This window comes from Furipterus horrens, unplaced genomic scaffold (assembly GCF_987537825.1).
Source record: "Furipterus horrens unplaced genomic scaffold, mFurHor1.1.pri manual_scaffold_4, whole genome shotgun sequence".
NCBI lineage: Eukaryota > Metazoa > Chordata > Mammalia > Chiroptera > Furipteridae > Furipterus > Furipterus horrens.
Window position 1 is genome coordinate 187,356,013 of NW_028327174.1, and position 27,756 is coordinate 187,383,768.

Here is a 27,756-nt window from a genome sequence, read left to right on the forward strand (position 1 = left end):
GGGCCTGGGCCATTTTTGGACTGTACAGGCTCCTAACAGACTGTCTTCTCCAGCCCTTCCCCTGTCAGCTCCCAAGTAGGTCCACAGGTGACTGCCACGTTTCCCTTGTGTGGGCCAGGGAGCCTGAGGGTGTGTGTGTGTTGGGTGAGTTTAAAGACTTTTCCTTTTCATTGTTTGGACTTTGAAGACTTCTCCGACAGCTAACCCTTCAAATCCTTCTGAACTCTCAAATAATTTTCTTCCCCTCCCTTAACTTTATTTATTTTTTGGTCTTCTTTGTTCCTCTTTTCTGGTCCCTGCTTGGATTCTTTCACATTCAGGGATAGGACCACTGCAAGTATTGAATATATTGCTACCTCTGTATAGTGACCACTTTGGGGTCAGCCATAGCTGGGCAGTGGCCCCCGGCTGTGTTGTCTTAGGACACTTAACCTCTCTGAGCTGCAGGATCCTCATCTATAAATGAGGGCAATGGTGTCCTTTACAAGTGAGGATCCCCTGGGCAGAAAGTAAGTGCTCAACAAATGGAGGCTTATGTTGGGCTGTGTTGGGACAGGGCTGTGTTGGGAAGGGGGATAGATAGCATCATCGCCAGCCCAGCGTTCCAGAGCCCTGTGTTTGGTCCCATTAGAGGGGCCAGAGCCCCTGAGAGCTTCTTGCCCAAGGACGCCTCTTATTGTCTCTGTGGCCCAGATTCCCTCGCACCTCTGTGTTTCTGCTATTCTCGAGAAGCCAAGTGGTCCTTGAAAAATATTTATATATTTTTTAATTACAGAAGTAACAGATTCTCATTGAAAAATAATGCAAATTAAGCAGCAGTGTATGAAGTAAAAGCCATTCCCCAGAGTGAAGAGTGTGGTATCTCACACATTTAAAAAATGTTAAATATAGACAGGGTTATAGTTTTAGTTCACAAAATTCAATTATACTCTTGGTATTTTTGCACAGTGTACTCTTTTGACTTGCGATGAGCAGATTTCAGCTTCTGTCCTCATAGCCCTACTTTATTCTTTTAATAGTTGCATAAAATACTACCATATGAAGGTAGCATAATTTATCCATGTTCTCTTGATGGGCATTTATGATTTGTTTTACCCTTCTCTTGTTTATTTTATTTTTTTCACATCATTCCCCACTGCCATTAGTTTATGTACTTAAAAAAAAAAAAATAAATGTATTGGGCTGACATTGGTTCTAAGATTATGTAATTGCATTGTGTGCTCACCACCTGAAGTCTAGTTTCCTTCTGTCTCCGTATATTTGAGTCCCTTTACACCCTTCAACATCCGTGTATGTACTTTTTTTTAAACAAAAATGTTGCTGGGAACATCATTATAGGTTCATATTCATGCAGTCTTGTAAGTATTTCTGTGGAGTGATCTCAGAGGTCGAGGTGTTAGGCCATTTTAGCAATCCGATAGCTCAATGGCATATGCTGGCTTTTTAAACTCCAACGACAGTCCAACACACACTCACTGTGGCCCTTAGCAGCGCATGCCAACCTGTCCTGGCTGACCCTTCTTACTTCGGAAGAGATGAGGTATCAGATTTCGACACCTCAAAGGGAAGTTCACATAATTAATCATATTTTGTTTTCTTCGGAGAATCTAAACTTAGATTTTATTGCTCTTGACTAAAGGCCACTGCAGGATTTACACAACAGAGAACAGTGTAATCTTTCGTGGCATTAGAGGATCAAGTAGATTTTTGCAGCACAAAAATATGCTAAGCATGCCTGTTGGTTTATCTATAATGTCTAAAAATAGCTTTCTCCTTTATTTTTGGAGCAGCTAGTGCACATAAAAGAGATAAAAGTTATGCACATGTCTGTATTGGAACGTAAGTAACTGGCTTCTTTTTAAACTGTGTATTACTGCAGTTAAGATTACCGCAAGCGGTTTGGTAACAGTACCTCACGTAGCTCAGTGCTTCACTTCCCTGTCTGCACAGAGCTTGTGAAGGGAGCCTCTGAGGGAGCGGGGCAGGGACTCTCCCCCTGTTTGCACGGATGCGAAAACTTGGGGGGCTTAACTAAGTTTTCATGACTACTTGGGGCGCTGGAGCCTCATGACTTCTGAACCCAAGTCCAGTGCTCTCCCAGCCAGATGTTTAGAGAAGACAAGCAGATGCGGGACATCCTGCAGCTCAAGGGTGGCTCTAAGCCAAGGGGATTCCAGGGCTGCTGGCCAGAGACGTGGGCCTGGGAGGTGTCAGGCGTGGAGAGGCTTGCAGGGGGGCCATCTGCTATGGAGGGTGAGGGTCCTCTTTTTTGTTGTTTATTTTTTCCTACTGTGGGGAGTGGAGGTCTAGAAAACTATAGGGCAAAAGGTTGGTCTTGACTCCAGGGCAGGTCACTGCCCTTGGTTGAGGCCACACTGAGTCTGCTCCTGGTTCTGCCTAAGATGACAAGGACTCCTTACCCGGACCTTTGGGAAGTTGTGGCTTCTGGCGTCTGGGACAGCTGAAGAGCCCACTCTGTTTGCTCTTACCTGACGCAGGTGACATTGTTTGCCTATTCGGACCTGCTGCTCTTCACCAAAGAGGATGAGCCTGGCCGCTGCAATGTCCTGAGGAATCCCCTCTACCTCCAGAGTGTGAAGCTGCAGGAAGGTAAATTTGTGCCCAGGATGCCCTGGGCCCCCTCCCCATGTGTTCTGAGTCCACTGCCCTGGGCAGCCTGGGTGGTCAGTTTGGGTCCAGCCCCTCTGGTGCGGAGCTGTCAGCTGTCCGTAGGGCATTCGAGCATGTCTGGTCAGGTCCTGCCCCTGGGCTGTGGGCTCTCCAGGTACTCCATTCTAGTCTGGCAAGCCTCCCTGTACACCCCGACCTTTGCTGGGAGGTTTCTACTCCGGAGATGTTTAGGGAGGCTATGGAGTGAGGTGGGAAGAGCTTTGGACTTAGAGCTATGTTCAGATCTTGGCCCTGCCCCTCACTTACCCCCGTATGACCTTGGGCAAGTTAGTCAACCTGTCTGAGCCTGCTTCCTCCTGTGCGAATGTGGGATACCGATATTGTGTCAGAAGGTTGTTGTGAAGATTAAATTGGGTCATGTATGCACAGTACCTGACCCACAGCAGCTGCCCAGTAAGTGCTAGTTGCCACTGTACTCCCCACATATCCGGCACAAGAGACCACTGCTCCTTCCCCACCCAGTGTTACTGCTTTGGCCGGAGCCCCAGGAATCCGGAGCAGTAGTGGCTGGGGGCTAGCGAGCAGGAGCATGTGGGAGCGTGGAGTGAACCTCTACCCCAAACTTTCCATCGTGCCCTCCTCCACTCTGGAACGGGAAGCCAGCTGGGAGTATCTGCCGAGCGGTTTGGTTTGGCGCCTGAGGTCTCCGCTGAAAGGGGCTTGATTTCCTCTCCCAGATTACGAAAACAACAACAGACCTGTTTGAGCTTGGGTGACAGGGGCAGGGAGGAAAATATTACCCAGCGAAAGAATTCTGTTTTGACGGGTTTTGCTCCAGGAAAACTTCCTGCCTGCTTGCAGACCCGATCTGTGTGCCCGGCCCCTGCTGGCCTTCCTCCTTAGACACCAGGCAGTGTGAGAACCTCCACTTTCGCCACCCAACAGGAAGTCACTTACAACGTCTTCTCGGCTTCTGGCTTTCTCCTGCCTTTTCAGGGCAGCCACTGAGGGGAAAAAGCAAGTTACTTCATCTCTCAGAGGCCAGCCCTTCCCTCGGGGAGCGCCCCCCCCCCCCCCACGGGCTGCTCGGCCCTTTCCTCCTTCCCTCTAACCAGCTTGCCCTACACGTCCATGCCAAGTCCTGCCCACCCCCAAGCATGCATGCGTGCATGCAAGCACACACAGGTGCACACACTATACCCTCTTTTCCTCCCTGCATCTGCCCGTTCCCAGCTCAGACAATCTGGGACCCAGTGAGCTGTGAGGTATACTGCGGGCAGTGCCTGGTATCCTGGGCTGATTGACTGATTATAGCACAACTCTTATTGGAGTGTGGTGCTCATCCTTCTGCTAAAAGGAGGGAGGGAAAAGAAGGTGGGGGGGCTCAAACTGGCTGTGCTTTGGTAGGGGTTGGGATGAAAGTGGCCAGGGCAGTGGAAGAGCCCAGGACAGCAGCTGGGAGTTTGGGGTCTGGGCTCAGCTTTGCTGCTAACATGCTGTGTGACTTCAGCTGGATCTTTCCCTTTTCTGGGCTTCTTGGGCTTGTCCTTTGTGTTCCCTCCCAGCCTTGATGTCCCCAGACAGACCTGAGGTAGCGGTGAGAGGCTGGATAGTGCACATGTGTCCAATCTCCACCCCACGGGGGCAGGGGAACCTGCCTGGAAATTGGTTGAGCCTTCCCCTCCTGGAGCCCCCAGACCCCAGGTGTGAAGTCAGAGGCAAGGTGAGCCCCATCCTCCACTGGGTGGTGGAAGGTCATGGTAGGGGGTGTGGGGCCTTGAGGTGTTGCAGAGACACCTTCCAGATGCTGAGCCCCTGTGAGCTACAGTCTTGTGCAAGCATGGCTTCCTCGGGCTGGGGACCGCATTCTCTCCCTGCAGGTGGCAAGCTGGGGGTGGCCAAGGCTGGCACTCCTTACAAGAGATGACCGTGCTATTAGAGCCCGCTGGGTTGGCATGGGAGGGGTGTGTGCGTGTGCGTGCCTGTACTGACCCTGCTGGGCAGATGGTTTGGTGGGGACAAATTGCCTTGCCCTTCTCCAGCAGTGTCGGTGAACAAACACAGTGAGTATGGCTCTCCAGGGACCCCAGGAGCTGAGAGTGAAGGAAATGGCGCAGTAACACGGGGCACTCAAGGTGCACATTCCATTGCTTAGATTTCTTTCCAGGCATTGGTGGGGCCCTTGCCTCCTCCCCAGCGCCTCTCCCCTGAGACAGCCCTGTGGGTCCTGGGGTTCTCAGAACTCCAGTGACCCCTTCGCCTGCAGCCCACGCCTGATTTCCTGCCTGCCTCCCTTGTGCCCTGAGAGACCCACTGCAGCAGCAAAGGCCTGAGTGAGGCTTTTAAGAGATGCATTTGGGGCTTAGCTGGAGTTTCTGTTGGCCGGATGGTCTCTGATTAGCATTGCTCACACTCACATATGTGAAGGGTTCAATTTAGGGCAAAGAAGACAGTAAACAAGGAACACACCCCGCCTTCCCTGGGGGCTGGGGCTGATGAGGGATGTTCCCTGGCCGGGGAGAATCTGCCCCAGCCAGGGACCAAGGACTTGTCTGAAGGGTACTCCCTGGGTCTATCATGAGGCCCAGAACATCGTGGGTGCTCAAGGAATGTTTGTTGGGTGAATGAATGAATGACTGAAAGGAGACGAGAAACACTGTTTTAGCTTGGGGGCTGGGAGCGCCCTTCTCCCCCAGGGCTCCAGGCTGATGGCTGCTTAAACCCCGCCTGCCCTCCTATCCAGCTGTCCCCTGGCTTCAGTGGGACTGCATGGCAGTGAAATGGGAACAGGCAGGGAGCTGGCACTAACAATTGGGACATCTCCAGCCAGCCAGGGCCCATTGTGGTCACTTCCTGCCTCTGCCGCCCACTGACTTTGCGGCTCTTTGTGTTTCTGCCCCCAGTGGGTCTTCCTGGCCTGCTCTGGTCTCTCAGGCTGGCCTGGAAATGCCTAGCTGATTCTTGGGCTGTTCAACCGCCCTGCTGGCCCAGGTGCCCAGTCTTGGAAACTCAGCTGCTGAGGTCCCAGCCACTGGAAGGCTTGGAGTGAAACCGAGTGAGCTGCCAGTCTCTGAGCACATCCTCAGAGCCTGCCTCAGTGCTGGCCGCCATGGCGAGTGGAGGGAGGGAAACTTCCACCTCTAGAGCACGTGGCCCGGTAGAATGGCAAAGGAAACTGGTTTGGGGGGCAGAAGTGTGAGGTGGTGGTCAGAACACAGGCTTTGGAGGCAGGTGGTCCTGGGTTTAAATCTCAGCTCTCGCTTTCTTACTGTATGCCTTGTATACGTGGTTTTCCCTCCCCGGACCTCAGTTTCTGCATCTGGAAAATGGAGACAATAACCCTCTGGCTTGTCTTACAGGATAGAGAAACCTTGGTGAATGGCTGAGTCTGGGTTCTCAGTTCAGCCTTGAGAGGGCTTTGAGAAAATGACAGAGGGGTCAGACCTGGGTGGGGGGAGCCCTGCTGAGCCCTACTCAGCCCATGACTGGGGTTCCCCCCTAGATGGACCCACACATTCATTGGTGGGAAACAAGGCCCAACAAAACACCAAATGGCTCCTTGCTACATTTCATAATGGCAAAAGCATTTGAGTGTTGGCTAGAAACCCAAATGGGCCTGTCCTTGTCCTTTACATGTTCCCCACTTCCACACTCGGGAGAGTCCAGGGCTCAATCTGATGTCTCAGAAGGGCTTCTGGTGGGGCCAAGGTCTCTCTCCTAGGTCAGCCACCGTTGGCCTGCTTTGCCACAGCTGCGACTCCTTCCTGGCCCCTTGGCTCCGGAGCCTTGTTGTCCTTCTCTGAGGTTCTGAGCCATGCTGGGCACTGCCCCCATTCTGTCTTTCCCTCAGAGCACTGCCAGCACAAGGCCAGGATGGGGGGTAGACGCCAGAGCAGGAGGGTGGGGGGCGTGTCACAGCACAGATTGCTGTCAAGGCCATCGTCAGCGGTCCCTCCTCACGGAAAGCGTGTCCTGGGCTGCATTCCCCTAGCCTCAGCCTCCTGTCTCCCTGACGCTCCCATATCCGGGGCCTTCCCCTCCCTTTTAGGTAGAGCCTTCACTTCTCTCACTGCCAGCTTCTAAAACCCAAATTTCTGTTATTTTCTTTCTTAGATCTTTTTGTTTTTCTCTTGGCACTAAGGTCTGCTTCTGGAAAGTCAAGGAAACATCCCAGTGTGTTTTCTTAAACAAAAGAAACCAATTCTTTTTGTTTCCACCCTCAGCAATGCAAAGAGGTGGCCGAAGCTTTGAAACAACAGGGTCCTTAAACATGACGGACTTCTTAGTCAGGGCTCCCTCCCTCCCAACTCACCTCTAGGTGGGGAGAAGTAGGATTCAGCCCAAGTCCAAAGTGAACCACATTTACTTTGGGATTTTTTTATCTGTCTCTGTTTGGTACCCCTGGCCCAAGGAATGGTTTTGCCCTGGGAACTGCCCACATGCTTGCTCTGAGGGGGCCTGGCCTTCACTCACAGGGGCCTCACTCCCTGCTTTTCTTAGGATTGGGCTTGACCCACTGTCTCTGTTTGTACCTTGCCACCTTTACTTTGTAACACAAGCTGCAATTTCTTTGACAATTTCTTTGATTTAAGTATGTGTGGAGGGGTCTACTCTGAGCCCAGCACGGGCTGGTTCCTTGGAGCAGGCAGAGGAACTTGAGAGGTGGGTATGTAGTGGTTCGGAGCATGGGCTCTGGGGCCAGGTGTCCTGGGTGGAATATTGGTTCTTTGCCTTTCTACCGAGGACTTGTTACTCGAGCCATTTGTGCCTCAGCCTTCTCACATGAATCACGGACGGCAATAACCCCTGCCTCACAGGGGGCGTCGCGGGGGTAGAGCTCACACAGGTAGAGCACGCGGCGCAGTGGTTGGCACGCAGTACTGTGCCGCTGTTAAGTTCTGTGATGCTTTAAGTGTTCGCTGTTATACGATGGGGCAGTATGGTTGCTTCTTCAAAAATGACAACTGACCTGGTAAGGTCTATTACTTGGGATACGGGAAGTCACGAACCATCCCCAGCCTGAGCCCAGACGCTTGGCCAGTGAGGCGCAGGCTACGGCGGGCGGGGGAGGTGTCCCAGAGGAGGGCAGGGCTTCTTCTCCACACTGGCTAATCCCTGAGCACACCTTACACTTCACCTCCCAGCCTCCGCCTGCTGTCCCCACCTCTGGGAGGCCCTTTCTTCTCACCTTGAGTTCAAGCTCCAAAGGGTCCTCCATCAGGAAACCGTCCGCAACAGCTGGGGTCATCTCTTAGCCCGTGTGCGTCTAAAGTGTGCTGACTGAATCATCTGCTGCTTTAGGATGGGGATTGCACCACAGCTCCTCTGCTGGAGGAGGGGCAACTGTCCTCCTGGAGGAGAGGGCCTGGCAGATGGCTGACTTTGGGATTTTCAACCGGGAGTCAGATGGTTGTAGAAAAACACACCAAGGGGTCGGGCCTGAGCTGGGAGGCCATGTCTGCGCTCCACCCAGCCCATGATTGGGGACTCCTTCCTGCACAGACCCTGAATCCTTGGGGGAAACGAGGCCCACTCAGTGACTTAGTGGCTCCTTGCTGAATTTCAAAATCGAATTTGAAATGGAATGTTTAAAGGAGAACCCAAATGTGTGCTGCTGCCATGTCCCTCATCTCAGAGAGTGTGGAAGGGAAGAGGCCCCCTGGGAAGGATGATAGCCCCCTGCACCTGGCCGTTTGATGTCCAAAGGGGGCTCTTGGCCACCTCTCCTCGGGGTGCGATCTCAGCAATCTCTGAGTCAGGCTGACCCGCAGGCGAAGGCCTTACTGCTGTGCCTCTACCTGGTTAGTTATTATATGGCACTTCCTCCAGAGCCTTCCTTGTCTCCTGTGCCTGCTTCTTTCTCTTTTTTCCAGGAAGTACCACACGTCGCCCTCTGTGTGAGACAGCTGACTGTGCTTGAGCAAACTGCTGAGACTCTGCAGCCAATTCTAATGCAAGTCTTACTTTTTGTTCCCAAAGGTTCTTCAGGAGACCTGAAATTCTGTGTGCTGTATCTAGCAGAGGTGAGTGCTTCTCTCATAATCTGGGAAGACATCTGTGACCTGGTGCGTGAGGGGAGACGTTGGGATGGCTTCTAGTCCAGGGTTCTGATGCCACCTCCATCCCCCTTGCGCAGTGGCCCTGGGCAGGTTCCATGTGACAGTTTCCTGCCCTATAGAATAGGATACAGCCCCTGGGTCTCTTACTTTTGTATAGAAGAGCAGAGGACCCTGCGATCTCCAGCACCTGACAGCTGTGCATCACCCTGTTTATTTGGGAGCCCTTCCTCTGGAGATTGCCCTCATTCCTGTGCCTGCCTCTTCCTTCCTCCTTTTCCAGGAAGTACCACCCAGGACCCCTCCTAAGGGTCTTGTCAGTGTCTAAAGTGGCCTGGAGGTAATTGTACCTTTACCTGGGCCAGACAGTATAGGCTAAAGAACACATCATGTGTCTGTGTTGTGGGGCTGGAATGATGGCATCTGCTCAGTGTGATTGGTGTTCCTGGTTATCCCATTCTGACTGGGAGCTGGATGGGCAGTGCTATCTATGCCTTTGCTGAGCAAATTTGAGCAAACAGTTTATTGCTTGATATGGTTTGGGAGGTAAAATATTAAACCAGGGGTTTAATCAGAGGTTCTTGGTGATGAAAAAGCTGAGAGCTCCTGAGCCATCAAATTCACTTAGATTTTTAGTGAATTTTAAAATTACCAACCTGTGTCTCTGCTAATATGAGTAGGAGACCTCTCTGTTCCAAGCAAGGATTCATTAGACCCATTCTTGTCCTCTGCTTCTGCTTAAATCTGTCCCATGCAATAGCCCAAGGAACCTGTCGGACTTGTGGGAAAGTCTGCAGTGGCCACACCCTGTGGGTGTTTCATGGTCTACACTGGCTGGCCAAGAGGAGCACACCCTTTTGAGAAGGAATGTTTGTGTCACTTGTGATTGAAAATCATTCCTTCAGTTCCTCGCTAAGATAAGAGGTGCAGGCCTTCAAGAGAGTCCCCTCAGGTAAACAGAGCTCTGGGGAGAAGATGATTTGTTAAGTTAGCTTCAGGGGAGATCAGAAAGTTGCAAAGGGCTGTGCACATTGTAAGAGCTTAACTGGGGACCCTTGCTGTCTGGAATGGCAACCTGAGGGCTCAGAAGAGGGTGGATATCCTCCCCTGTGTCAGCACATCCGCCAGGCACTGGGAGTGGCTGGTGGAGGCACTTCAGAGCTAAGAGTGCTCAGTTCTGCAGAGCCCAGGGCACAGCTCAGAAGCTGTGAGCCGGGCTGGGAAGAGACAGAGCATTTGCCCCTCTCCCCTCACCACTCTGGATTCCGATTCTCTTTGGCAGGGCGCAATAGGAAGCTCCAGGTTCTTTAATGCCAAGAGAGCTTCCTGCCAAGCTGGGTTTGTTTTTCCCTGAGAAAAGCACTTTTGCTCATTTGTTTCCTGGGAACTGGGACCTCCTAGCCTTCCAAAGACTGATGAAGGGATATTGATCTGGAGCCTTTTATTTCAGTAAAGTGCCAGGTGATCTGACCCCAAGGGGTTGGGGGATTGATGTTCATGGGCCGCCAGAAGCTTTTCTTTCCTCTTAATGGGCTGCTGTTTATGAGAGGCATGTCTGTAATGAAGGGAGACAAGATGCCTACTTGCTCTGTAGCGTGGGACAGGCTTGGCACGGTGGTTTTGGATCCCACGGAGAACCCCAAACTCACATCTTAGTTGGAACTTCCAACAAGTGGTTTCTCTTCACTGCCTAATGGGCAGGTGGCACCCAGAGAAGAAACCAGGGCAAGAGAGTCGGGATTTAGAGAGGGTTTTCCACTGCATTGAGCCAGCCCCAGTTACTTTGCTCTGCTCTGTTTGTGCCCCAGCAGTAGGTCCCGGGTGGGGTTCCCCTAAGCAGTCCTTGGCCGTGGGGTCTCTAGTCCCCTGGACAGGAGTTCCTCAGCTCCTGCAAATCCATGGGACAGATGCAACCCACTACTGGTTTCAGAGCACCAGGGACATTCAGTCACAGTGCATGTTGGCCAGGGGCCATTGTCTAACTGATACAGGCTCCATTAATTTCATTCTGCACGTTGGGTTAAAAAGACCTAGCTTTGAATCCTGGCTCTGCCATCTGAGGGATCTGGGCAAGTCACTTACTCATCTCTGAAACAAGCCGATGAGGCCTATTTTGCAAGGTTGCTGTAATGATTAAATGAGATTCAATAAGATACTATGTCCAAGGCGCTTACTTACTCAGAGGCTGGCACACAGTGAGTGCTCAATAAATGGTAACTGTTGTTTTGTCTGCTTCATAACAGGGGAGAGCTTTCCATATTCATTTCGTCCCCATTGCAGACATCACCAATGAGTTATTTGTCTTTTAAATAGAAAGCTAGGAGGAATGAATATCTCATGTGCTCTGTAATGTACATATGCAGTTATACAAATGTGACAAAATCACAGGCTCTGGAGAAGATGGAAGACGGACTTTGAACGTCTCCCCTCCTGAGACCTCCTGGAGCCACCAGCGTAACCTCTCTGAACCTCTGTTTCCACATCTGAAAAGCAGGAGGACCTGTGCCTTTTCCTTCCTCGCTATACCACAGGGTCATGGGGAGAAGTTTGTCAAAGTGCGTGAACAAATATCAGTTAGCACAAGAAGAGGTTTTAGTTTTCACAGAGATGATATAAACTTAGGGAAAAGGAAGTGAGGCATGATGGGGGTTTTAAAGAGGTCAAGAAGAGCTAGGTTTCTGGTTGGATTTGGGGTTGCTCATGTTTGAATGGAGAGGTCTGGGCCCGGTGCGGCAGCACCTGGAGAGGTCTGTTCTCAGCAGCCACTCTGCAGTCAAGAGGCCCTGCCTCTGAATGAGTTCTGCCTTCAGGGTAGCGTATATCCTCCATCTTGGAGCCTGGTACTGATGTCAGGGTGTGTGTCTGCTTGCAACTGATGGGTTGGATCACATAGTGGGGTAAGAGTGACGGTTCCCATGCAGGGACAGCCAGGACGGCACTGGGGCCCCCATTTAGACAGATTTAGGCAGATGGGAATTCAGCGCCCCCGGAGGGAGCTGGCTCCATGCAGTCTCTCTTGGCCAGGCCAGCCTCAAAGCACTAGGCAGCACCCCAAGAAGAGTCTTGGGAGTAAGGGCTTCCTAATGATGTGTACCCATCTAAGACAGCCACTGGCCAGGCCTGGGGTTAGGTCCTTAAGATTAGAAACTTATCTTGAGAACATGGATGGGAAAGTGCATTTTAAAATTGGTAATTAAATAAAAGGAAGTGTTATTATGGCAGAATTCCTGCTTTAGAACTGAAAGAGAAGAGGAGTTGGGGCTTCGGGAGATTAAAGGATTTGGGAGGCTTTGCCAGGGCCAGTTTTGTGGGGTGATGGCCTTTTCCAAGCTGAGAGGGCCCATAGACCCCGACTCCCCGCTCCTCTATCCCCTCGCAGGGGGAGCACAATGAGACTGGGGGCAGAGGGTCTGCTCCTTGTCTCCTGCCCCACCTGACTTCTCCCTGGGGAATCTTGGGGTCTTGTGTCCTACCCTGTAATGCGCTGGGGGTTCTGGAAAGTGGGGGAAACTGTTTTTTTTTGTTGTTGTTGTTGTTGTTGTTTGTTTGTTTTTAAAGATTTCATTTCTTTACTTTCAAAGAGAGGAGAAGGGAGGGAGAAAGGGAGGGAGAGAAACATTGATGTGTGAGAGACACACTGATTGGCTGCCTCTCACACACGCCCAACCAGGACCCAGCCCACAACCCAGGCATGCACCCCGACTGGGAATCAAACCAATGATCTCTCTTGGGTTTGCAGGCCGGCACTCAATGCACTGAGCTACAGCAGCCAGGGCGAAACCTGTTGTTAAGTGATAGGATTGCCTCACCTATCTCTCCACCTAGCTCCCAGAAGACCAGGGGCAAGGCTTTCTTCCCTCTCTACTAAATGTTTTTAGGAAGATCAGCTTCTGAAGACTTTTGGCCAGGAGAGGAATGACTGCACCCAGGGAACACTTAGCATGGGAGGCATCCCTGCCCTGATGGGTGGCATCCCTAGGGTTGCGTTGGATGGCGTGGTAGAGAATGTTCCCAGATGCTGTTAGGTGATGCTGGTAACCGCCCAGCCCAGAGCTCTTGCAGTTGCTGCTCATTCTGCTTAGAAGAGTTTCTCTCAAGCACTTTCTTTGCTGGCTCCTTACTGTTCAAGACTCACTTAAGTGCTGCCTCTTCAGAGAGGCCTTCTCTGGCCACCAGGCTCAAGTAGGAACCTCTCCCTTTGTGGCTTTTTCACAATTTGTAATTATATTGTTTAATTGTTTATTGGTTTATTCTCTGGCCCCAAATGGAGGACAAGAGCTCTGCCTCTCTTATTTCTCCCTTTACCCCCAAGGCCTAGTACAATCCCTGACACATAGCAGGTGCTCAATAAATATGTATTAAATGAATGAAATACTGAGCAAAAACAGCTATGGCTGCTGTTTGTTGAGGCCTGAGATGGCCTTCGTCACTTACTTCCACAATAGCTCTGAGACATGGGCATTATCATTCCCATTATATAGACTTTCCTGAGGACCTCAGCTAGAAAGTGACAAAGCTAGGATTCAAACCAGGCCTGTCCAACTGCAAAACAGTGTCTCCTCTGTTTCAAGCTATCCAGCTCCTGCTCTTCGCTCCCTGGCTGAGTTCATCTAATCATAGCCCTGTGCGGTTATAATCAAATTCCAGCGGAGTCAGAAAGAGCTCCTGATCCCCTGGTTCAGAGTATGCTGTAGTGGACGATGGCTCTGGGCATGCTGTACCGCCCCTCCCCGCCCCAGCCCATTCTCACTGCTCCGGAGACCACTCCCCAGGTCCCCGCAAAGCTGGCCTGGCTTTGACCTCATCCTGGGAGTCCCTCCAGGGAGCCAGAGCTTACCGAGGCATCACTTGCCAAGCACTGTGCTAGGTCCAGATGAAAAAGGCCTTCCAAGAAGGAGTTCTTAGTCTAGTTGGGGAGACAAGACTGCAGCACTTAACAAGGTTAAACAGCAAAGTGAGATTTAAATGACAGCGGTGCCCGAGACTGTTCTGCACTCAATGGAGCTGAACGGTCATGGATCAGACCCAGCTCATGTGCAGGGCAGCAGCAGTGGAGCTGGAGAGGCCACATGACTGTGCCCACCAACTGCTTTCCATCTGTCTGACCTTGGCCTGGTGGTCAGATGAGTGTGCCCTGGGTGGGAGAGTGGGTCCTGTAAGCTGGGGAGGGGACTTTGGCTCCACAGAGCATCAGAAGGGCAGAGACATTGGCCCTGTGGGTTCCCCACGTGCTCTCCCAGCTGCTGCTTTGTGCTGCCAGTCCCTGGGGGTGACCTCACCACTGCTCTCTGTGGCTCTCCACAGGCCTCCACTGTCTTGGGAACCACAACCTCCTTCCCTTCCCCCAACCTGGGAGCACAGGGCTCTCCAGCTGGCCCCCAAACCAGCTTCCCTGCTCCTCTGGCTGCCTCGATGTCACCGGGGATTAGTGTGCATTTGTGGCTGTTAGTGGGCACTCCCCTCCCTGCTGCAGCCTCGCCCTCTGGAGCCCAGGGATGCGCTCGGGCCTGGGAGCCCCCAGAACCGGGGAGCAGCCCTGACCGTCCCTTTCTCTATTTTCCCTGACGTCAGAAGGCAGAGTGCTTATTCACTTTGGAAGCGCACTCGCAGGAGCAGAAGAAGAGAGTGTGCTGGTGCTTGTCAGAGAACATCGCAAAGCAGCAACAGCTGGCGGCCTCGCCCCCACTGAGCAAGGTAAGGGTCTCTCCAGTGGCTGCAGCCCCAGCTGCCGGGCTTCCCTTCAGTGGCCCGGACCCTCGAGCCTCCGAATTGAGCTTAGGACCATTCTGAGCTCAGGACTTGGATCTGGACAACAAGCTCTTGGCAAGGAGGCCTGTGCTTGAATGTCTCTCCCCCTTGGCATTTCACTGGGTCTAGTCAGTGAGTTTCATATGGCTTGAGCGGAGTGACAGGGCCAAACTGAGCATGACCCATCAATTCTCAGCTCTGTTCTTTGGTTTGCCCACGGCAGGGTCTGATTTGGGCTGGCCTCCCTGCGCTGCTGGGCATATGGTCCCCCTCTGCCACTGCCTGGGCTGGGCCAGGGGCAGCGCACTGGTGTGCATAATTGGGAGGGGATGTTTGCAGCAGAAGCTGTTCTATCAGTTCAATGCAGGTCACAGCCCACTGGAGCCAAGTGGAGTTTGCTGGGACCTGGGGGCCGGCCAGCTAGAGTATTGGGGAAGATTAGAGACTGCCATCTGAGGCTGATCTGGACCAGGCCCCCTCAGCTGGTCCCGTGCCTATGGAGGGGATGGGACGGGAGCTGGGCCTTTGTCACCCAGATGCCAGCCACAAGGCACAGTCATATTTCCCCATTTCTGAGTCGCTCAGGGCCTTTCACTTGCTAAAAGTGTTGGCTGTTTGGGGGATTTGGTCTGGTTGGCTGCAAAAGGAGCCAGGTGGTTGGTCCACTGGACAGGCGGAGAAAGTGATGAATGACAGTAAGTAGCAGCCTGTAAACTTGCTGGCCTTGTTGCTTCTTCCTGATGCGCTTAAGTCCACTGTGCCCTGGGCAGCAGGCATGTGGGGGCTGGTGGGGGCTGCGGAGGACAGGAGGTGGGGAAGAGGTGCCTGGGCGGTGGTGCACAGCAGCTCCGCAGCTATTCCCTAAGGGAGTAAGTGTCTGAGAATTCTGTAATCTCAGGCTTGACAGTTACTTTGTTTCACGCTAGCCAGGGGGCAAGAATAACTTTGATGAGGGAGGACTGTGGGAAGAGCATGGACTTTTGAGTCGCACTATGCTGCTGACTGGTGGTGTGACCTTGGGCAAGTCACCCTGCTAACTTGGGGCTTTACTCTCCTCATCTGGGGATAATAGTTCTCCCTCTAAGTGTTGTGAGAATCGAACGGGATGGTGCATATACAGTTCATAGCACAATGCTTGGTATACAGTAGGTGCTCAGTAGCTGTGGGAGGTGCCCTGCCCCCACCTCCGTCAAGGCTGCTTGTTGCTATGCTGGCTGATTCCCACTGTTCATATCTCCTTCTGAGAAGAGACCTGTGGAGGCTGGAGGCTGCCTTGTGCTCTTGATCCCGGGTTGGTTACAGTAGGGCAGTGTCTGTCCCCCAGCTCTCTTGTGTCTTGGGCTTAGCTCCTTCTGGTGTGGGAGAAAGAGTTCTTTCTGCTGCAGCTCCAGAGTTCTTGGGATTGGAGTGTGTTGGCAGCAGCCTCCTCAGTACCTTGGGGAGTCTTGCCATCACTGGTTGACTAAAGATAGGCTGGGTTTCTGAGATGGGCTCTGGTCCCTGCAGGGCTGCGGGCGTGGCTGACTGATCCTTGAGGCCTGGCTTTTGGACCACACTGAGCTATAGAGGCCTCTTCAGATTAAAACTCTTTAAACATGTGTTTAGTGAAGTTGTGTGCTAGGCAGGAGAAAGGTAAAGGAAAGGCTGACCGCTGGGAGAGTCTCGGAATTGCCTCCTCCCCTGAGACCTGGGCCCGGCCCCAGCCTTGCACGCCCGACATGGCCCGCCGTCCTCAGAAGGCAGTTATGTTACGGTCTTTTATTCAGCAGGGCTTTTGCGGGTCTCACTGCCCAACTGCACGCACTCCCACCATACAACTTATTCCTCCTAGTGACTCACAGATGCTCCCTGAGAAAAGTTTGGTAAACATGATGTTCTCCAGCCCTGTGTAGTTGCAGGAGTGCTTTAGCAGCCCTAATGACTTGACCCAGGTGGCCGTCCAGCCACCACAGGTTGCCCACCTGTGCTCAGCTCTGTCAGGTCCTGGCAGACTCAGAGGTAACTGTGAACCTCTTTGCCAAGGGCTGGGTCACAGCCTCTCTACTGGGGTGCTGTCCCCCAGGGGAGAGAGAAGAGGGAAGGTCAAGCAGAGCTCGGACACTGGCTTCTCACTTTTTAAGCAAAGGGAGCCCGGCTTGGCCAACTTGTCCTGACTGAGTAGCATGCCTTTATTAACGTCTGTTCTTTGTTCTTTCTGGACGCTCTGCCTTCTGCTGAGCAATGAAAACCGCTGCCTAACCCACTCCCTGTATAACCCTCCCCCTCCAACTCAAACGGCTCTCTGGGGAAAGAGGGGTTAGCAAGGCAACTCCCCAAACTCCTATGCTGCCCCTTTTCAACCTGGTTCCTTTCAACAGTGTTTGTTGATACCTTTGAATGAGGATTCTTCAAACATTTTAAGGAATGCAAAGTTCTCCCCAAATTTGCCAAACATAATAAATCTGATATGCCTTGGACAAACATAAGTGCTTGTTGGGAAGGATGGGAGGAACTGGAGCAAGATGGAGTCAAAAAAGGATGGAGAGGCAGATGTGCCACTACCTGCTGTGTGACCTTTGGCAGCGGCTTCCCACTGGCCTCAGTGGTTCCATCTGTATATTGGTCTGGTGGCTCTTTCCAGCTCTTCAATCTTTGCAATTATCATGAGAGCTGGGAACCTGGGGTCATCCAGTCTCCAGGCAACTATGTTCTCAAGATGTCTGCATAACTTGACTGCCTGTGAAATCTGCTGTCTTAGGGGCCGTGTCTATTACTCTCTTGGGGGTGAGAAGGGGCAGGCACAGGCTTGCTGGGCTGACTTTGAGGTACTTGTGGCCTGTGGGTTGCAGGGTGGGGGTCCCAGCTGTGGCTGGGTGAACACAATGAGGCAGGCAGAAGGTGGACTGTGTCCCTTCTCTGGGGAACCCACTACATTTTTCTTGCTCACTCTTAGCTGACCATGGTAGGGAGGAGGCTGTTTGGGGCTGGCCTGCCTGCTCTCCATCCTCCTGTAGAAATAAATGGCCCACTCCCTCTGCTCTCCCAGCCTCTGTCTTTTGCTCATAACTGCCTTCTTCCTCATTATCTGTCCCCTCTCTTGCTTCATTATCTGTCGCTGCAGGGAACCTACCTTTCTTCTGCTGCCTGGGATAAGTTTTACTAAACTCTCTGCATGGGGCATGCTGCGATGCATCTCATGTAGAATAAATCACAGGTGGTCTTACCTGTGGCCATTGAGGTTCTTAGCTAGTAGGGACAGGCAGATACATATTACTTTGGTCATTCAAGCAAATATGCATAATAAATGGCTGCTCTGTGCCAGACACTAATTTAGGTCCCCTGGGGTCACAGAGATGAGCGAAACCTGATTCCTATCCTATAGAATTCTCCTTTAATTAGGCGGATGTGACAAGGGCACCAGAGCAGCAATCGGAGCATTAAAGGCTGTGCCTGATGGGTCCTGAGAGCAGTCCAGTGGGGTCTTGCTGCACATTTGTCGTCCACTCAGTGAAGCTCCTCTGAGCCCCACCATGTGCACAACGTTGGGCAGGGCAACAGGAAGGCCCGGGGGAGAGTGGGCTTCTGCCTGAGCCATCAGGGATGAGAAGGGGTGCAGCGCAGCACGTACTACCCTGTTCTCGGGGTGTGCCCTGGGCTCCATGGTGGCCATGCACGATGAGCCCGTCACACTCTTTCCTTGGGAGATCACAGTCCAGCAGTGGAGACAGATGCGCCGACAGATCCTTCAGAAATAACGTAGCAAGTGATATGGGAGATATAAACTCTTACCACCTGTGACCTCAGGCGAGGCACTGAGCCACTCTGAGCCTCAGTTTTGTCATCAGTACAGTGCATGGATTAGGAGGGTTCTTGTGAGGATTAGACTCATGTCATATGCGTAGCAAAGTGGCACACAAGAAGAACTCTGTGAATTATTATTATTATTAAAATTATGTCTATATAGGAAGATTCATCTAGTGGCCTTGTTTATTGAAGCGGAATGCTGCTGCTCTGAGCACACGTGACAACTGCACCATGTCACTTCTTGTACCAACTGCTGTATTCTAGGGCCCAGGCAGGGAAACTGAGGCCTCCTGGGTCTGCTTTGACTGTAAGACTTTTCCCAGATGTGATACTGAAGTGCTTGCCACCTTGTCATCTCTCCCAGGCAGCTAGACAGGGCCCCGGAGATGCCAGAGTCTGTCTGAGCACCTTAGAAAGGAGCAGGGGCAGGTCCTGGAGTCTGGCAGCCCAGGCCTGAGTAGACAGCAAGCTAATTCCAGTTCTGTCTGGTTCCACAGAAACTCCACCCTTATGGCTCTCTCCAGCAGGAGATGGGGCTGGCCAACTCAACCAATGCCACCCAGGATAGAAGCTTTACCTCACCAGGACAGACTCTGATTGGCTGAACAAACCCAAGGGCGGGACTCTGCTTCTGGCAACTTAACCCTTTCTTGGGCATCCCCTACCACACAGTAACCTCACCTCAACTGGACCCAAAACTGAGGACCAAGATGGTGGGCCTAGGGTCATCTGAAGGGAGCGGCCCCATGGGTGTGTGTGGACTGGATCAGAAAGACTGCAGTGGTGTGAGAAGCCCTGTGGGCACGTGCAGACTGGCATCAGAGAGTCCCAACTGGAGAAGACTCAAAAGCGTATTCCCTACAAGGAAGAAGGAGGTGAAATAGCATCTGGGCTTCTGGTGATTCTAGCGCCTGCCTTGTGGGCAGCAGGAGAGGCTGGGAGAGGCCAGCCCTGGTGGAGAATCATGCCATGACCCTCCACTGCCCGAAGACATCTCCACCCAGTCACTCGTCTGCACTCATTCATTCCTTCATTCAACAGATAGCTGGAGGAGTCAACTTCATGCCAGGCTCTGTGCTAGGAGCTGGGGATGCTGTGGAGAACAAGCTGGACATGGTCTCTGTTCTTATCAAGATTTCAGTCCTAGTAGGGGAGTTGCATTAAATAAATGAACATCAACACACTTATGTACATGCGCACGCACACACACACACACTCACATGATTACAAACCATGATAATCCATGAAGGAAAAGAACAGATTCCTTTAAGAGTGAACATTATTTAGATTGCTGTGTGTGGGGTGGGGTGGGGTGGAGATCATAACTTTTAAGCCGGGATCTGCAGGCCAGAAAGGATTTAGCCAGTCAGGGACTTTGGAAAGAGTGTTCCAGGCACGTGGAACAGCCTGCAGACGGCACCTGAGGCGGGGAGCTTGGTGTTCTGGAAGAACAGGACCTGGCCAGTGTGGCTAGAACTTAGTGAGGAGGGTAGTGGCCAGATCACGCGGGGTTCTGGTGGTTAGTGTCTTATTGATTACATTCTAGATTCAATGAGAAGCCAGTGAAGGCTTTTGAGAAAGGAAGTCACAGAGTTTCAGGCATATTTCTAAAAGATTGGTCTCAGGATGGGCCTAATTAGCTGTGAGGAGATCAGTTAGGGGGTCCATTTAGTCCTCCAGGTGAAGGGTGGTGATGCCTGTCCTGGGTGGTGCCTGCGGAGGTGGGGATGTGGCAGAGGTTCTGGAATGGCTGGAGAGGATTCCCTGCTTCTTCACCCTCCCCACTCCCCTCTCTGTGCCTTGCTCTCTTGGTGAATGCAAGGGAAGATTGGGGCCTTCCTTCCAGGGCTCCTCCTGACCAGGCCTGAGTAGGGACCAGTGCTGAATTGTGGGACTGTCTCTGGGACTTGAGAGCTGTGAGTGCTTCTTCTGGCCAAGGTGGGGAAATTCACAGCCCCCAGCCTCAGCAGGGGTGGCCTGTGCTGCCTGTCCGTCCTATGCTGCATGGTCTGATTGGAAGCTAGAACACAGTGATTAGGAAACTGATTTGGTTTCAGCCCTTAGGAAACTGATTTGGTTTGCTTTCTACAGAGCTCCTAAAGTCAGGGCCAGGGCAAGGCGTGGCTCAGCACTCTAGAGGAGACTGTCCTGCCACAAGGCTAAAGAAAGACCTCCCAAGGGGACAGGGATTAGAGCTCAGCCTGCTCCCTGCCTGCTGCAACCCCCACTGGAACCCAAGGCTGGGCAGCTTTCACACCCTTTGCTAAGGGTACTTACCCAGAGTGAGGGAAGCCCAAGGTCACAGGTGTGAGTGACTAGCTTGTGTGTGAGGGGGTGTGCAGGATCAGGAGCGCTGCATGGGAGGAGGTCAGAGAGGCTAGAGAGGTGGCTCAGGCCAGAGAAGCTCCAGGCCCTAGACACTCTGCGTTGTGTCCTGTAGGACCTCCTGAGTGTCTTTGGAAAGGGGTCTTGTGCCCAGGTGAATTTGCTTCACTGCTATGGCCACTTGAACCCCAAGAAGGGTGACCCAGGAGAGAATTCTTTCCTTACCTCTCACTTACCCTCCTTCCAGTCTAGGAAAGATTAGGCATGTGGCGTCAGCGATCTAACAGAGGATGGAATATATCTGCCCATGACCAGACCAGTTCCCCGCCCGGGTGGGGAACAGACTCGGCCTAAAGTGGGACAAGTGATACACGGTGTCTGTCAGCCAGGACTCAGCCGCAGGGCTAATTCTGAGAAGCTGGGCAGCTGGGTCTGCACAGACAGCATTGCAGCTGCTCTTTGATTTCATTTGATTCACTTGCAAAATGACATTAAGGAGGATCGCCTGTCTGGGAAGACAGCAAGCGTGTCTCTCTGGGACCTCGTGACCTACCTCTGTCCACCAGACAGGTGCAGAGGATAGGAGTTCTGGGCATAGGGAAATGGAGAATCGAAGGTGGCACCTGGCCCTGGGGACAGGACTTTTTCCCCAGTTTGACCCAGCAAGTTGGGCAGATGCTCAGGTCAGGGTCCTCGGCCCCACCAGTGGCCGGGGACACAGACGTTGGCTTCTGAAGTACCAGTGACTGTGGTGAGCCCAAGTGCTATTGCTGCTCTGCCTCTCAAATCAATGACACAATTAATTTGGCTCCACGGGCTTGAGACAATGAAATCTGACCAGTGGCTGCCACTCTTCAGTTACCCTCGTCCACCCCAGCCGTCCAGGAAAGTGAACAAGCAATCAAAATTGCATTTAAGAGTCATAATCACGGGAAGCACTGTCGAGCCCCTCCCTCCACATAAATCACACGGAGAAGCACACACAATGGTCTCTTTCCTGACGGGCCAGTTGCCTCGGCTTGGCGTCTCAGGGCCGACGAGCTGGGAGGATGCGAGCACAAGCGTGTATTGTTGGAAAGGCCATCTGTGTGATTTGAATACAAAGTGATCCTTTTAGTTTCCCCTGTACGCCCCCCGATCTCATTCTCACATTTTCTCGTGTCTCAGGCTCTGGGTCCTTTGAAACTCTTGATCTCTCCTGTGCATAGTTACGCATGGGGCTCCGCTGGCCCTGGGTCTTTGGACCCTTTGGGAATCGGAACCTTTTGGAAATAATGACGACATTTATTTATGTTTGTCCAGTATTTTAATTCTTTAATTTTGTTTATAACTTTTGCCACCAAAGTCTTCATTTCTTACACACACGTTATTAAGAAGGTTCTGTAAAGTGAGGGTGCGGACAGTTTCACAGCGTGGGAGGGCTCCCCACAGTGAGAGCATGGGCTTTGGAGAGGCCAGCTGGGGTCCCCAGGCATTATCTCCCCTAGGCCTCCCAGCAGCCTGGCTTTATGGATGAAAGTGACTAGAACTGGGAAACAGGACACGGTGTATGCAAGGTCACACAGCTGGTAAGGGGCTGAGCTCTAGCTGTTAAGCCAAGGCCTTTGAAACTAATCATTGCTCTTTCCAATGCAAAGACTTGCCTTTTAGGGATGAAAGTGAGAGAAATCAGTCATCTCCTCCAGGAAGAGGCAGGAGGAGCCTACCCTGCATGTAGAAGTTGTGGCCTTTTAAGCTCTAGACCGGATGCTTTAGGACAAATAAGTGAGAGGCAATATTCTCCACACAGTGGAGAATGAACTTCCTGAGTTCATATTCCTGAGGAGTGGTCCAGGCTGAAAGGATCAATAGCTTCACACAAGACTTGAAAAGTCTGATGTGAAAGAAGGTGGAGCTCCTTAGACAGACTCGGGGTGGGGTCAGGGTTGGCACTGGGACTGTCGGGCCACTCCCTTGCCCTTTTGAGCCTGGCATTCAAGAGGACCAGCAGACACAGCCTTGGGGTATCCGGCAGCAGTGGGATGTTGGCCAAAAGCAGAAAAAGAGATGGCTTCGGGTTCAGGCCAGGTATGCTGAGCCTGAGTCTGGAAGGAGGCCTTTGACCCAAGCCCTGACGCAGGCGGGAGAGACTGTTCCAGGTTCTGGGCCCAGATTTTGCTACTTGACTGGTTTCAAATTTAACTCTTAATAACTGGGAATCAACTGGACTGGATTACAGATATCCCCTCCAAATAAGCAGACTCTCCCCTAACATGTGCAGCTGTTTTCCAGTCTCTGCAGTTCCCCTCCCACCTCCTTACTGCCTGTCTGTGGATAGACTGCCTTCTTCGGCATCTTGCCCTTGGACTCAGCTGCCTTGCTATTCTTTTTTTAGCTCTTAACAAAGACAGCACAACCTTATCTATCCTGTCTTGACCTTATCTTCCCTCAAGCCTTTTTCTGAATAGGGCCACCATCCTCCAAATGATTCCCAGGTCTTTGGTTCAAGGGTAGAGTAATAACACTAGGTGAGTCTGGCACAATGCCACGCTTTCGACCTACATTGTCTCTTCATTCCTCATTTCAACCTCACGGGGTTCATTATCCCTGTTACTCCTTTACTCTCATTATACCCAGTTGATAGATGAAAACCATGTCTTAGAGAAGTTAAGAAACTTGCCCAAGGTCACACAGCTAGTGGACGTCTGGGGTTAGAACTTGGATGGCCCAGCTGCTTCTGATCGCTCTGTTCTATTGCTTTCCAGCAATCATGGACCATCCAGGTTGGAATGGGGGGGGGGGGGGGGCGGGGCACTGAGCAGTCACAGTCTTGCTTCAAGACCAGTGTGGGAGGCTATAGTCTTCAGAATCAAGCTCAGGTCTCAGCCTGGCTCTCCAGGCTCTCCCTGGTGGCCCCACACTCCTGCTTTGCGCTCACACCCTGGCCACTCGGGGCTGCTTCCCCTTCTCCGAGTTCCCCATGCACGGTCATGTGTAGGCTGTTTCTTCTGTCTGATCCTGCCTGCCTTCCTCTGTCATCTCTGCTGATGCAATCCCCAAACTTCAAGGCGTGGCCCGTCCTTGAGACACCTTTCTCAGGCTTGCATTGGAAGTCATGGCTTCCCCCTCTGCATTTCCATAGTATTTTGTTCATCCTTAGTACAGTGTTGTAGCCTGATGTGTCTTACCTGCGAGGCTGTGGGCTCCTTGGAAGCCAGTGGAGGCCATATCTTATTTATTTTTATTATTTCCTGGTCCTTAGGAGATGTCGTAGCATTGAATTGGGTTACATGGTTCAGACCTCTCATGTTCTGGACTCTAGATAAGGAAACTGAGGCTCACAAACAGGAAGTGACCTGGCCAGGGTCATGGGACAATTTAGTGGCAGAGCTAGCACTAGAACTTAGGCCTCTTGACTGTCTTGGCTTTGAGCTTTACCTATTGCACCTCAGCTTTGCAAGACCAGAACCTGGATCCCTGCTTGGTTTATTAAGCAACCTGGCCAGGTTCACTTCAGGGTCATGGATTCCATCACATCCCGTGCTGACTTGTGTACATCCTCTGAGGGAAAAGATACCTGATCAGAACTACTCCTGTGGTTCTCTTCCCCTCTCACTGAGCCCCTTGCCCTCAGAGAAAATTAGAGTAGGGTTCTGAAGATCTGGGTTCAAATCCTAAATTTTCTAGTATCTCACTGTGTGACTTTGGGTAAATTACTTTGCCTCTTGTCAACACAAACCCTAAATTGAGGAATATAGTACAATATTTATTTTGTAAGTGTTTACAAATTTGATAGGACCATAGAATCTTTGAATGTGAAGCCAAAAAGCTACCCCCCCCACACACACACTGCGATAAATTGATTAACAAGCTGATTTGTAGAAACTAAGATCAAAAGAGGCAAGAACTTGGTCAAGGGCACATGGTTGGTGCTAGAGATGGAACCAGGACCCAACCCCCTACCTTTTAGGCCAATGCTGCTCTTTAGTGACTTTCGAAGTTTGCCAGTTTGAGAAGGGCGACGGGACATGGATTGTCTTAAATACTGTCATCATCTCACTTAGATGTTTGTCAGGAAAAGTAAGCCACCACTTTGGGCTGTAATGGCAATAGTGAGAAGTGGCCCAGCTAAAGGCGTGGGGGGAGGCTGTCTAGTCAGCTGACTTGTCTAAGGATGGGGAATGAATGAGGCTGCTATGTTTCACCTGGAGGTCAGCATGGCAGGACTAGTGGAGACGCTCCCTGTGGTCTGTTCTAAAAATAGCAGTGGGAATGGAGCTGAGAGGAAGAGGAGGGGTCTCCTTCAGGAGCTGGGTGGGACCTCACCCCCTTCCTCTTCCTGCCAGACCCTTTGTGAGGAAGTGCCATAGATTCAGAGAGTTTAGATCTGGGAGGGTCCTGGGGCCATGCTCCCTCACATCCCCTTCTCATGCAGAAGAGGGGGCCCTGGAGGCTGGGAGAGGGGAAAGGACTGGCCAGCAGCCACCAGGCCTAGGGAGAAGGAAGGTCCCAGATGGCAGGCTGTCTTCCTCCTGCTGTTTCAGCAGGGTGGCTGCAGGCTGTGAGGTTTTCTCTCACTGTCTCTGGGCAAGCGCAGGGCCTGGGAATTCCTGGGGCCGGATGTGGTCATGTGGTCGGGCTTCCTGAGAGTCGCCCAGCAGGCGAGAGTCCCCCTCTAGTCTGCTCTGAGCCCTGACCTTGGCCAGCTGTCCGTTCAGCGCCACACCTTCCCTTTGCTGGTGTTCCCATCCTTGCTGATCTGTCCTTCTGTCGCCCCCTGGACTGCCTGCAGGGAGGCAGGACAAGGGCTGGCATAGAACTGGTCTGCAGGACAGAGGGTCTAGTGTCCTGGGACCTTTATTCTGCCCTGCCGCAGGAACAAGCAGAGGCAGCTAAGGTCAAGGCAGGGACCTGGGTTTAGGGCAGGCAGGCAAGAGTTCTAATCCCAGCTGTGCCTCTCATTAGCTGTGGGATTACTGGTGGATCACCTAGCATCTGTGAAATGAGACGAGGACACCTATCTCCCTGGGTTCTTGTGAGGATTAAGCGGATGGTCTATGCAATCTGCCTGGCATGTAGAAGGTACTCAGTAAAGGTAGCTGTCATCACTCCATCTTCCTTGAGACCTCCACCCATGGGGGGCATGGCAGGTGTTTGTTTTTAATGCAGTTAACATTTTTTTTGTTGTGTTTTTGCAAAATGACCCACATTTATCATGACAAAAACATTTAATACAGATGAACCAAGAGAAGGAAGTGAAGTTCACCCTAATCCCAACACCCAGAGATGACCACTGTTAAGATTTTGGTGTACATCCTGTCAGGCAATTGTTTATACATACATATATCTTCTTTGCAAATTGGGGTTACTAGTGCACACAGTTGTCTAACTTGCTTTTTCCCCATTTAACACTGTAGTGTTGCCATGTCAATAAATGTTCTTCTGCAACATCATTTTTAGTGCCTGCAGAGTGTTTCATTGTGTAGATGAAACAGGCTTTACTTAAATAATCTTCAGAAGTTTAACATTTAGGTTGTTTCCAATTTTTCATTGTTACAAAAACTTGATATTAAAAAATCCTTGTAGGTATATCATGGTATCTCCAGCATCCAGTGAGTCTGATTGACCCTCCACAAATATTTGTTGAATGAATGAACATTTTGTTAGAGTTAATTTCTGGTAGTAGGATTTCCATGTCAAAGGATGCGTATTTGTAACTGACGTTCCTGATACCTGTTTCCAAATGACCCTCCGGAACGGCCACACTATATAATCCGTACTTTGAATCGACATCGACCGATTCATCCTGCTTTGCCCCAAATTTTCCCTTTTGAGCACAGAAAGTCTGCCTCCTGGGAAACTCCTTAGTCCTGAGCAGACTGAGACACTGGGCAGGAGAATGCCCATTTCCCCTCGCCCTCACCAACACTGTGCATCGTTACATGGTTTCAGCAGGCTCATTTCTTGTATTACTAGAAATGTTGAATATTTATTTACTATATATGCTTTCCTCACTTACGTTGCCTCTTTTGTGAGTAGCTTGCTCAGGTTTTTTTTGTTGTTGTTCATTGTTTATTGGGTTATTTTTTAACCCTTAAGTCACAGGAGCTCTTTCTATAATAAGGATGTTTGTATTAGCCTTTTATTTTTTTATCATTAAAAAAATTACAATTGTTTCTGATTTATAGGTAGTCATAATTATGAATTGTTTCGGTAGTAGCTTTATTGAGATATTATTCACATGTTATACAATTCATCTCCTAAAAGTATACAATTTAGTGGTTTTTTTAGTATATTTACAGACTTGTGCGGCCATTCCCACAATCAATTTTACAATATTTTTATTATCTCCAAAAGAAACCCTACCCTTTAGCTATCACCCATCAATTCTCTCATCTCCTCCAGCCATAAGCAACTGCTAATCCATTTCTGTCTCGATAGATTTGGACATTTTACATAAATAAAATCATAGTATTTGGTCTTTTGTGACTGGCTTCTTTCAGTTCACATAACATTTTCAAGGTTCATTCATGTTGTAGCGTGTGCCATTCCTTTTCATGGCCAAATAGTATTCCGTTGTGTGGCTCTACCACACTGTGTTTATCCAATTATGTGCTGATGAACATTTGGGTTGTTTCCACCTCTTGGCTACTATGAACAATGCTGCTATAAACGTTTGTGTGAAAGACTTAATGTGGACTTATGTTGTCATTTCATGGATATATACCTAAGAGTGGAATTGTTGGGTCAAATGATAACTCTTTGTTTCCCTTTCTGAGGAACTGCTAGACTGTTTTCGAAAGTGGCTGCATGATTTTACATTCCCATAATCAGTGTATGAGGATACCGATTTCCCACATCCTCTCTAGCACTTATTATTTTCCCATTTCTTAAATTATGGCCATACTGTAGGTGTGATGTAGTATCTCACTGTGGTTGTGAATTGCATTTTCCGGTGACTACTATCATATCAATAAATTTAAAAAGATATTTTTCCCTTTGATGTTGTTAGTCACCCCAGTATTATATAATAGTCATTGTCCCTCCCTTGAACTTTATGGTTTTATTTTTCAAATTTTAACATTTTAGTCTACTTGGAGTTAACTTTGGTGTATAGTATAAGGTAGAATACTTTTCATTTTTCTCAGTTGTTTGTTTCAATATTTTTACATTATGTTAGCATAAGTACCCTCTCCTTACTCTTCAAATTTTATCCTTTTAAGTGAAATTTAGT

General features: G+C 50.8%; 1 protein-coding gene across 5 annotated transcripts in view; it reads left to right on the plus strand.

Moving 5' to 3' along the window:
• The window catches only part of RGS3 (regulator of G protein signaling 3), a 111,752-nt gene that overhangs the window by 45,192 nt on the left and 38,804 nt on the right, over nucleotides 1-27,756 (plus strand). For 2 of the 5 annotated variants that reach the window (XM_090274606.1, XM_090274607.1), the window contains 4 exons: nucleotides 2,499-2,610; nucleotides 8,611-8,654; nucleotides 14,259-14,381; nucleotides 18,716-21,847. In XM_090274606.1, coding sequence (XP_090130732.1) covers nucleotides 2,499-2,610; nucleotides 8,611-8,654; nucleotides 14,259-14,381; nucleotides 18,716-18,823 — 387 coding nt within the window. In that variant the 3' untranslated portion in view covers nucleotides 18,824-21,847. Of the gene's footprint in view, nucleotides 1-2,498; nucleotides 2,611-8,591; nucleotides 8,655-14,258; nucleotides 14,382-18,715; nucleotides 21,848-27,756 lie in introns of those variants that run through there. The other 3 variants (XM_090274604.1, XM_090274605.1, XM_090274598.1) reach the window with 2 other exon arrangements.